Raw genomic sequence first — 12,681 nt, 5'->3', positions numbered from 1 at the left:
AAGATATGTAATGTAACAATAGATTTCATATGGAATAATTGAAGCAGAAGTGAAAAAATTCTCCTGGGGTTAACAAAATAACCAGGTCAAAAGTCGCTTTAAATTAATGACTTTAGTGGCTTATTCAACGCATTTAGAGAAAGGTTCAGTCCACCCTACAAAAATTTTGGCAAATCCATGTTTCTCTCTCTCTCTCTCTGAAGCATCTAAGTTTAACTTCCCCCAACTTCCTATGGCCCACACGCCAATATTCCAAATTCATGTGATTCACCATTCTTAAATTTTGTATTGTTTTTCTCTCTACTAGTATATATTCTTTCTCAAGAGGGCAGTTCAGCCACCAAACCTCCTTTTCTCTTTCCTTGTATCCTCTCCTAGCTTTACAGATGGAAAACTCAATGAATTCTATGAGCAAAGCCCTCATATCCCAAGAAAGAACCTCTGAGCCTGCTGAGGAGAGTGGTTGGACTATGTACTTTGAAGACTTGTTAGCCAATAACAACAACGAATACAATTATAGCTCTCTTGGTTTAGAAGGCCCTTCTTTGGTTTCTGATGCTGCTTCTTTGGCTGGAAAAAGGTATGAAAGTATTGAGAGAGATGGGGGCTTGGCTATGGTTAAAAGTAGTAGTAAAAGACTGAGCTTCAAGAATAGAAAAGCTAAAGGAGTTTTGGTTGATGATGCTTTAGAGGATACTGCTAGTTCTCCTGTAAATAGTCCCAAGGTAAGAATTTTTTTTATTTCGTTTCCTTTTCTATATATTTCTCATTCTCTAGATTTTAAAGCTAACTTCATCAGGTAACAATTTTTTATTTTGTTAATTTTGCCATTTTTTTCAATAGGTTTGTAACCTGGCTGAGATGGATATGAATGCAATAAGGAATAATAATACAGGCATATCTCAGGTAAATTTTTTTTACTTTTTATTTTTCATGGACTATCTGGATATATAATTTATATTATATGGCTATATATATCTTCTGTACTGTTCGTTACAGCTGATGGTGAATGATTTATACATTTTTTTCACCTAAAATTCTGGTTTTGTTTTGTATATTGTTTTTATAGGAGAAAAGAAGTGTTTCAGGACAGACAGATGAGAGAAGTGGCCCAAGTGGGAGAGATAGTGACTGCACAGAACTGAAGAAAAGGGGTCTTTGCTTAGTTCCTTTGTCTATGCTGGTTAATTATTTTGGTTGATTCCAAATAATCATCCGTACATCTCTCTGTGCATGAAAAAAAAATCATGCTAAAATGTTGCTGTGTATATCGAAATTAATCAAGAGCAATTATTTTGTTATCTCCTGCTAAAATGTTGCTGTATATAACGAATTTTCAAGAGCAACTTTTTTATTATCCCTTGCTAAAATGTTGCTGTATATAAAGAATTCAAGGGCAACTATTTTATTATCTCCAACTATATATTGAGAGCCGAAATTTATTGCAGAACAAGCAAAGGCATTTAAGTTGTTTTTGTTTTCTTTTTGTTACTAATTCATTTCTTCCAATGAGTGAAGAGTAAGGATTCAAAGCTTCAAACTCTTATTCTTCTCATTAAGGAAACCAGATATCACATAAAAATAAATAAAAATAATAAAAGGAAACCACAAATAATTTCGCAGAGATATTATTACAATGTCTTATTTTCATTTGAGATATTTATTAACTTTTTTTTTATTTGGCTAAATAAATAAATAAAAACGAAATTTTGAGAGCAAGTCACTTTTAGTGGTAACCAGTTCAATCCTCACACTAAATGAGTTTACCAATCTTGGTACTAATGCATCTCGCATGACTCGAACCCAAACATTAAAGCAAGACAGACGAGATGCTTGACAACTAGACTTTCACTCCAGGATTGAGATATCCATTAAGGAAAAAAAAGTAATATATATATATATATATATAACAAGTGGAATGGAAAGATAATTTAATTAGAAATATGATATGTATAAAAAATTGTTAAAAAATACTCTAAAGATAAAAATACTCTAAAGACATTAGTTTATGAATTATTTTTAAAAATATTTTATAAAAAAATAATAAAGTAATTAATTTTATTTAAAAAAATTTATATTTTTTATAACAGTGATATCAAAACTTTCTTAATATAATTTATTAACAATTACTCTAAAAACATTTTGAACATAATTCTTAAAAGAAAGATAATTTTAATATTACTTTTTTTTGGAACAAGATTTTAAGATGGTTACCTACTTACCCTAAGAAGCCAGGATAGATCTCCAGCTAGAAGCTAGCAGTTTAAGGTTTCTACCCATGACAAACATTATTGGTTATTCGTACAAGCATTAATTTCCATGGGCATTCCGTACTAAAGTTGGTGTCCATCTGAACAAATTTCATACTTTGCAACATTGCTATTACCTTTGGGTTGAAATTTCCAAGCCCCCAATCATTCAAACTAATGGTTGTAAAATACCTATGTAAGGAACTCTTCTTCTTCTTCTTTTTTCACTCCAAAACCGGTTTTGGTTTGAAAACAAGAAACCAAAGTCAATAGAAGCGTCAAATACAATGCTTGAAAATTGAAAGTTGTAACCTTCAAGTAAGTACGCAAAGTAGCAAATTAAAACTTACAAAAATTTGGCATGGTGTATGTGTCTTGGAGTTGGTTAATTTATATTTGTTTCTGAACTGCTTGCTTGGAGCCTTATGTGTGTAGCGAAGTGGAGATGAGTGAAACAGAATGAGGGCAGCACCTCTTGTTATACATTACATGGGTATTTTAGAAATTCGCACTGCATAGGATTATAATTAGGGGCGGAGCTAAGGGGGGTCCAGGGGGGCACATGCCCCCCCTGACCTTCCCCCAAACTCTTTTAATATAGTAGCCTAACGTTTATTTTGTCCCCCTTACCAGATTTTTAGATTAGTTTGCTCTTTTTAACCAAGAGTCAAGAGATAAGTATCGCAATTTTTTCTGATAAGAAAAGATAAGTTTTACATATTATTTGAAAGAAAAAAAAAACACTAATAACTTAACTATGGACTCATGATAGTTTTTTTTTTTTCTTTTCTGATTATTATTTGAAGTCTTATGGCACTTTTGGTGTTTTACATTAATTGAAAATCAATAATTTTGAGGGAATCTTAGCTAGCTAATCCATGGGTTTTATGGGTCAACAAAGTTGCTATTACTGCAAAGTTTCAAAAGTTGGGAAAAATACTCTGTTTCAAAGTCATGAAACAGGGGAGTTTCACGCTAGCTCCCTTGGCTCTCTAAACTTTAGAATTTAAAGTGTCTAGAGGAAATCCTTACTAGCTTTTAAGATGTGCTTAAGGTGATATCATTTTCAAAGGTGTTTTGTAACTTCTGTTAGTTCTAAGTAATTACTTTAAGCTTTGTTATGTCCTTCAAAGTCATTTATGGCCAAGGTTTGCTTTGACGTTTTTGCAATTATAATTGAAAATCATGAACACGATTTCAACTATTAGTTTCATTCACATAATATGCAACTATCGCTATTCTTTTTAATCTTGCCCCCTCTAAACTAAAATCCTAGCTCCGCCACTGATTATAATATATAAAAAAAATTTATTGTAACCCTATTTTATCATGTGTGCGGGTTATTAGCCACTTGCTCGTGTGGATGAAGTCACACTGACGAACCATGCGTTGATTTCAACTATATATAAAAATAAAAAATAAAAAATCAAACTATAATTAAACGTAAAATATAGATGTTTTGGTAAGCTGCACACGTGGCGAAACTTTTTGTTAAGTTGGAGATGTTGGTTCAAAGCACTCACAGTGGCTTAGGCAAAGTTGAACATAAAAAATAATAATAATAATAATAAATTAATTAAAAAAAAAAACTACTTTTTCTATATTGCAAAGTCACACTAAAATACATGATATATTCCATATCAAATTTTTTTTTTTTCTCTATTTTATTAAAATATATTTCTTGAATATTTTAAAATTTTCTTTCAGTTTCCCTCTCCCTTCCCTTACATTTATCAGTTTCACTCTCCTTCCCCAGCCGCACTTCCAAACCGTCACCAAAACCCTCTCCCTCCCCACTCTTCACAGCAAACCACTCCTCCAACAGCAAAACCCAAGGTCACAAAACAATAAAAATTGCAACTGTACAAAAACTTTTCCCTCAAATTTTCTTTGCAATTAAAAATCTCATGTTACCTCATTTTAGTTAATGTAGCTGTAAATTTCTTTCAATAAAATTGAGAGCTCAAAAAAATTTTCAAGTTCCTTTTATATTTTCCAAAATTTTCTCACCAAGTATTGGAAAGATTTCAATTGAGCAATCAATATAATGTATGGGAAACCGCTTAAATTTTATCATTATTAATTAATGTGGAACTTGATTCACATGTGTATACTCAATAATCTCTCTATAACGTATGAGTGATTGTATCTTTGTGAGCTTAGAGACCTCTCTGCGAACCATGACTACCAAATCCAACTAGCTCTTTGATGCCTATGGGTTTTTTCCTTCACCAACATGTCATTTATGGGTCTTTTGTACGTCATTCACAAAAACTATATGTCAACCCCGCACATTCATCTATGGGAACCAACCGCACTTCCATGTCTATGGGAATCTCGTGCTACGCTGTTCTTTTTGATCTAGCATTATGAGTAATGCTCCTTTGTTAGACTTTTTCAAAGATCAATTTGTGTGAGCTTTATGGGTCTGTCTTGTCTCTATTCCAACTATGAAAGAGAGCTTAAATTACCACCTTACCAAATACTACAATGGACTCTTATGCCACTTGTTGAGAAGTTAACACTTTGAAGAATTTCCAATTGAAGGGTTAATATAATATATAAGTACATCACCACGCAAACATAGCTTCCACAGAATTTACCGTTTTGAAACGGCATGTGGTTTGCGGTGGAATTCACAATGGAAAGGTTTATGGAGGATTTAAACGGCAACATGCTGAGTTCCATGGTTTTGGCTTGCTCGATTGAAGGTGATCACAACACAATAGCATTGGATGTGGGCGATGAAAGACCTATAGGTTGAGCAGAGCTTATGTGTGTGTGTGTATGAGAGAGAGGGAGATGTCTAAGCTATAACGTTACTATTTTTGGATAATCACTGTAGCTCAAATTTTTTTTTCTAAATTAATGGTTTGCTAATAATGCAGTGTGAGTGGTCATTATTTGGGTCTGTTGACCATATATACTTTAAATGGTGTTTTGTTTAAGCCATTGTGAGTGCTCTGACTAAGCTTCTAGGGGACTTTGATCGATCCTAGGCACTTTTCTTCACCTGAAAATAAATAAATAAAAGAAATAAGGCTAAAGTATCTTTTGTGAGTCATTAATGTTCCACCCCAAGGATTTTTGCAAGTTGCGTTTTGTCATTTATTTGCAAATTGGTATACAAATCTTGAATGAGGAACAGGTCTTACGTGTAGAGGGGTCCAGTACCCATGCATGTCTCAAATATGTCCTAGTCAGTCAAACTGCAGCGTAGAAAAGAGACTACGTGAAGTGCATAAAGAAGCTCAATTCTGACTGCCCTAAATTTTGATGTTTACATTAATCCTGTTTTTCAAACGTGGCAGCTATCAGCTGGACTCTGCTCACTGCTGAAGCCATTCTAGAATCTAGAACCAATATTGTGCAACACGCACGAGAGTTATAGGTGTTTGAGATCCATTTTACGTCATTCTCACACACCAGCAACACCTCAGTACTCTATCTACCAGTCTAAAAAAAAGCGGAAACTATAATACTGCTAAAATAAACAAAGCTCGAAACAAGCTGATCACCAACATACTCAAGCTGTGATATTCTTTCGATTTTTAGGTATCTTGTGTTTACTTAGAAGACCATGGATTTTGGTTATATGTTTGGAAGTGTGTTAGGCCTACATGCACTTGATTGTGCCTGGAGTTACAGAGGCGATTCCAGGATTTTTTTCTAGGGGGTTCAACAATGATAAAGCAAGAAATTTGTCATGCCATTAAATAAAAAATCAAGAAATTTTTTTCTGTACATACAACTTCTATATCATATACAATAATCTAAAATGGTATTCTAAATACAATTCAGTATATAATACAACTATATTGTACAATAATATATAAAAAAAAAAAAATTTATTAATAGTTTAAAGATCAGTAAGACAACAAATATAATTAAATAATAAATCATAATTTTTTGTCAAATTAATAATAACTTATTATATTTATATGTATTGTCAATTAAATAAAAATATATGATAAAGAAGAATACTAACACACCCAAGAGTAGAACTAGGAGTAATGTGAAACAAAGAAAAAAAATAGTAACTAATATAAGTTTTTGCTTTTGAAGTGTATGGCTTTTTTTTAAAATCATTTATGGCTTTTTAATCATACATGTGATCGCTCTCTTGAAATTTGAACAAGCACTGAAAAACTTCTTGGACTTGAAAATTTATAGAGTATTTATCAAACAATTTGATCAAATAAAGAGAAAAACTAAGAAAATACAGAAGAGAGAAAGAGAGATAAAGAGAATGGGAAAGAATCACAAATGTAAAGTAAAGTAAGTCAGAGTCATGCAAAGAATATACATATATATTTTTAACAAATGAGCAAAAATGAAACTTTTTTTTTAATAATATTCAATATACAATACTTTCACAAAAAATTTATAACAAAATCTAGATGGTAAGTTGTTAGTGGTAAGTAAAAAGTAATATTAATTATGGGTCCAAATAAAAACCAGTTATAACTTGTCATATAATATTTATTGTAAAAATATTGTGAAAATATCATTAAGATAATCATATTCAAATTTATTTTAGTTGGGTTTAAGTAAAATTTAGGGTCAAAGTGTTCAAATTTTTATTTTAAAGGGGTCAAAACAAAAGTTTAAAAAAAATTATACATATTAAAAAAATAAAATAAAATAAATTTGACAAGTCAGGGGGTTCATTTGAACCCCCTGGCTTGAACACAACGTCACCCCGAGGAGTTAGGGTTTGGCATCTATACTAATTGATGTAGGATTTTATATGGAATTAATTTGTGTATATATATATAATATGATTTTCGTAATTTAGATTTTAGAGTTTTATTTGCTTGGTTTTAAATGTTTCAAATGCTACAACTATGTGCTCTTGGTATAATAGTCACTCCACAAATATAAATTCTTGTGAAGTGGAGTAAGTAAAGGTTAGGGTTCAAGTCTTTAAAAGAGAACTTTACACATATACACTTTAAAAAATAATACACTTAAATTATATTAAAGTAGAATTTCTATTTCAAATTTTTAAAAAAAAATGTTTTAAATACTTTATTAGTCAAATTAGAATCCCATTGTGCTATTCCAAATATTAGATCCACTTTAGAAATATTTTTACTTGAAAAATAAGAATTCTTGAGCATTTTTAAAATTATAAATATGTGTTCAATATATAAAACAAAAATAAAAATTCTATTGCTAATAATCAATTCAAGTTCTATCTCCCAGTGAATTCCAAAATTCTTTCTGAATTTAAAAAACCCCTTATGAATTTTAGAGTTTCTGTGAACAACATCTAACCTTACTGTGTTTCTATTCCCCTCTATTATTATTATTATAGCTTGCTAGCATTCTTACTGTGTTTCCATTCCCATCTATTATTATTATAGCTTGCTAGAGTTCTGATATGGTGAAAGACAATGACAGATAGCAACCTTATGACAACAATCATGGGGTCCATCCAAGCCCTTAGGATGGCAATTCAAGCTAAGAGTGAGATATTGAATCGTGGATTCCACAAAATTCACAACATACTTATCAATTTGGATTTGAATGCCAAACATGCTTGTGAAAAAGGTGGGGATAATAATGCTAGAGATTGTGCTCATGGCTGGCCTCTCAATCGACACATTTAATTATGAAATGACATGCTTTGATAATGTCAAACCAATTTTTGAAGAAAGTATCAAAAAATGTTGAATATGATGAAATCCCGTCACAAATACAAGTCGTGATTAAAGACCAAGATACTGTAATATATTGCAAGAAGCCATTGAAGAGGCTAAAGAGAAAAATATAGTTGATTGAGGAGAATAAGCTGGAAATTGTTAGAAATTTTGTGGAAGATTTTATTAAAGTTAAACATTAGCGTGAACTTATAATCCTCAAGTCTTAGAAATATTCTATTGACATCACATAAAGGTTCATTGATTTTCTAAGAGTAGAAAATTGCAATTTTGTCTTGAATCCTTAATGGGGCTAATTGTGCAAATCAACCAAAAAGTGAAAAGAAGAAATTTTAGATTATTCAAATTGGGAATAATAGTTTCAAACAGGCTGTGAAGATTGTCAAGTATTTGAAGTATCTTTTTATTTGGAACGGGAGATTTCAATTTCCAAATGAAAACTCGAGGTCAAGTTTCATTTAGTAGAAAGGTTTGATGTAAGACAAAACATGGAGTTAATGTTTATCACTTGTTAATTTGTTAATTCAATGTTATTTTCGTAGTTATAGGATTTAGGATTTTATTAATTGATTTATTGTGCTTTTAAGGTTGTTTAGTCAAAATAAAGTTGTTTAGTCAAAATTAATTTGTTTAATCAAAATTAGAGTCCTATTATGATACTCTATAAAGTAGAATATGTTTAGAAATATTTATATTTGGAAAAAAATATTCTAGAACCTAAAAAATTGGCTTTCAATCTATAAAATGAAAGAAGAAGTCTATCATGATAATAAAATTTCAATCAAATTATTTTCAATTATTTTGTGGATTCTAGAGTTCTTCTTTGTAGATTCAAGGAAAACCTTATAAATTTAAAGGTTTGTATTTAGCTAGAATGATAGCTAGTCCTATCATGCTTCCACTTTAATTTACATCACTAATGTTCAGAAGCCCCAACCGCAATGTATGTTTCTCCTGTGTAAAACCCTAAAAATATGTAACAACATAGAGCACTTGATGAGTTTGGTAATCCTTAATGAACTTACAGAACTTTTGAGCGTTAGTAATCCTTAATGAGTTTGGTAGAGTTCATCTTCCTCTCCTTTACGGATGCAAGCATGTTAAGCAAATATATTTTTATATGCTGTGTGCTTCTTGGGTAGGTGTGTGTGTGTGTGTATTACTGTTTTTTATTAGAATCCTTTGGCTAATTTGCATAACACTTTCCATGCTTCAGCATTTTTTTTTTTTTTTTTTTTTTGAGGATTCTTCCATTAATCCAACTGGGGAAGACGAGGTATAGGGAAGGTCATATGTCACTTTTAGGAGCCAGAACAGCAACTTGTTGTTTAAGTCTATATGAAAATTGAGGATAATTAATTTTGAGCATATTCTTTATTTTTCGTTAGTAAAGCATTTTCAAATGGTAAGGTACAGGTTTTTTTTTTTTTTTTTTTTTTTTTGAGGGTGTGGTAAGGTACAGGTTGGTATTTATAAAAAATTTTATAAAAATTAAAAATTAAAAAAACTTTAATTAGGAGGGATACTTCATACTTGGGTAGGGTAGTCATTAGAAAATTCATTCTATATGGAGAACTATCCTCGCTTCATGATTAAGCAAATGAATTTCATGGGTAAACCCACATGCATATGCATTAATGATGTTATTACCTAACATTGAAATTTCGAGGGAAGGGTTTTGTCACGCTACCAAACTATCATCATCTTTTAAATTAAATCAAGCTCATCATTTTCATGCTTGATAGCCTTGATTAACTGGTGAATTTGAGAATTTGGTTTGAGGACTTGAAATACAATTTGGTCAGTCTATATTCAACTTGAGGAGACTTTTGTGCATATAAGAATTAAATGTGTGGGTTGGTATTTGATAAAGTCATGAAACCTCATGACCGGAGTTGGACATATATAGCCAGGTTTGACAAGATTGCATTTTTTTCTAAAAGAGGAAAGTTATTTTACTTAATTCACAAAGAAAATTAAGCCTCTCAAACCTTCATTAATTCAGTGACACGCTACAATGACCATATCTAAAATGTACTGTACCACCTAATTAACTTCAAACTTTAGGAAGTTAAAGCTTAGCGCTTACTTTACTTAACTGGGATTCCATAATTAATGAAATATTGCACTAACACAATCATCATGATCTCATAAAGTCAATCTCTAACTGCATGCTAAGTAAAGAGGTTCTACCAACTGTGATGAAAATTTCATTACTAATAATGCTAGCTTTTATTTGACGATTGAAACATTACTCTACTCGGTTGAAGTTCCAATTCGATTTGCCCATTTGTGTGTGTGTGTATATATGTATTCAAGAATCAAGAATCAAGATGCCATGTTTGTATATATAGTCATCAATTAATGTCACAATATGTTGGACTCAAGCATGTAATTTTCACGAATGATGAAACCACTAAATAGCTCACTTGGAGTGAAACAACATATATGCATGGCCTTGGGGTTTATACCTTTTACGCAACTAGTTTTGTAAACCAATGTGCTAGGTTTTTTGCTAAGAACACTCACGCAGCTAGCTAGCTCACATTTTCAATCCCAAGTCCCTACATGTTACAAATAGTCGGCAATGCTCCCCCACATCAACAGCTTTTAGAGACAATTTGTATGCTTCAATGGGACAGTCTGCACATGGTAAATTGTCGCTCACACACAAATTAAGACATGGTAGTCGATACGTAGCAATCTGGATACACTTTGATTGATATATATATAGAACGTATATATTTTCATGGCCCCGTTTGAACTTTTGTGCCAACCTCTGGTTGCCACCAACACAAAGCAATCCAGCTAAAATCATTTAAAGAGTCCTTGACTGATGACTCCTCATGACATAAGATATATATTGTCCCTCTCAACACGTCAAACACATTCTTCAATAGACTATTCAAGGTTTAAACTTTTGGAAGAGGTTAAATTAAGCCTGAATGTCGTGTATTTGAATGCATGAAAATGGTACAAAAGAGATAATGAGAGAATTAAAACAATTTTAACTAAAATCACTCAAAAGTCAAATTAAGAGTCCTTGATGTTGTCCCTCACATCATGTTAAACACATTCTTCACTAGACTCTTTGTAAGAGGTTAAATAAGCCTGAATTTCGTGGATTTTAAATGCATGAAATTTGAAGAGAGATTAAAGATTTGAAACTAAAACAAACAAACAAAAAACAAAACAAAACAAAACAAAAAAAAACAAATGCACATCCGGGGAATTGAACTCGGTCAGTACCGTGGGAGGGTACTATGATACCACTCCACCAAATGCGCATTTCTGTCATTCTGTGTAAGTTTCTATTTGTCTACCGCTGGTCCGCTACTGATCTCTATTCAATAGTGGCTTTTCTTTTCTGTTTTTTCAAGATAAATATAATATGGAAAATGCTTAAGCAATTTTTTTTTATATACACTAAAATTTAGTGTAAAGTATCTGAGATGTAGTACTTTATATTCCCTAATTTTTTTTTTTTTTAAATGTATTGAATTAAAGTGTACTAAAAAATGACTATTATTTGTGTTTTATTGGTTAATACATATATGTTAGAATTTAATTGAAAATCTAATATACTGCACCTAAAATATTGTCTCAAAATTTTATCCATACAAATTTTACTTAATAAAGTTTACAAACTAATGTAATAATGAATGCGATTGATAGATTTTAATAATATAGTAAACGAATATCAATTTAGTTTTTCGTGATTGGTGGTACATTAATTTGTAAAGTTTATGTAGTAAAATTTGTTGTATCCCTAGCATCAAGGATTCTACAAATTTTATTGACATAGAACTTACAAATCAATAAATATGTTACTGATCACCAAAAAAAAATTTAAACATTTATTTATTAAGTGGTCAAAACCCACCAATCACACATATTACCACATCATGTAGTAAAATTTGTAATGCCTTTAGCATTTTCCAATATATAGTGTTGTTAGTTACTTAAGTTTAAGGATTAAAATTATTACAAAGTTTACTACATGAAGTTTACAAACCTAATAAATGAATTTTGAAATGTATTTTTTGTGATTGGTGACACATTAGTTTGTGAGCTCTATGTAGTGTGTAGTATATATCCTAACATCACTCTAAATTTTATTAGATATTGCATACATATTAAACTAACATGTGACCGCTCATAGAAAATTATTCAAACATTTTCTCCCCAAAAAAAAAAGTATTCAAACATTCATTTTTTAAATTGTTTAAGTCCACCAATCACATGATTTACATTCATTACCGCATCAATTTATAAACATATTGTAAAATTTATATCTACTTTAAAAAAAAAAAATTTATTGGAGAGTTTAAACGAGAGGCGAGCTGGACCCTTTACAATCAATCATAAATACCAATTAACTACAAAAGTATATGTAAGATAAATACATGCTAAAGAAAATAATTGGCATCTATCTTTAGTTTTAACTCTACTCTTTAGCCTCTCCCACTTTGTCCATCCAAAATGGCAAATAGATTAGCTTTGGTATAATAATCTACACTCATTTTGTGATAATCTGATGAGCTAGTAAATTGATGAAGTTAATTTGTGACTTCTCGTTTACACACTATTCCTAAGGTTTTTTTTTTTTTTTTTTTTCATATGGTATAGAACTTTGTGCAGATAAAAGCAGCTATAAAAAAATAAATAAATAAAATAAAGAAGCTCTCCCAAAAACATGCAGTCAGCTCGAAGGGCTGAAATTACATACTAATTTGAAGATTATAAAACAGAAATAACTCGCAAAT

General features: G+C 30.9%; 1 protein-coding gene across 1 annotated transcript; it reads left to right on the top strand.

The window, feature by feature from the left end:
• Positions 1 to 237: 237 nt before the first annotated feature.
• On the top strand, positions 238 to 1,370 carry LOC111989410 (vascular-related unknown protein 4). The gene is made up of 3 exons (XM_024021191.2): positions 238 to 725; positions 844 to 906; positions 1,070 to 1,370. The coding sequence occupies exons 1-3, from the start codon at positions 387 to 389 to the stop codon at positions 1,199 to 1,201; spliced, it is 534 nt and encodes a 177-aa protein (XP_023876959.1). The 5' UTR covers positions 238 to 386; the 3' UTR covers positions 1,202 to 1,370.
• The last annotated feature ends 11,311 nt before the right edge of the window (positions 1,371 to 12,681 follow it).

Source organism: Quercus suber, unplaced genomic scaffold, assembly GCF_002906115.3.
Source record: "Quercus suber isolate HL8 unplaced genomic scaffold, Cork oak 2.0 scaffold_422, whole genome shotgun sequence".
NCBI lineage: Eukaryota > Viridiplantae > Streptophyta > Magnoliopsida > Fagales > Fagaceae > Quercus > Quercus suber.
The sequence above is the reverse complement of the archived record's forward strand: the minus strand, read 5'-3'. Positions and strand labels throughout refer to the sequence as shown.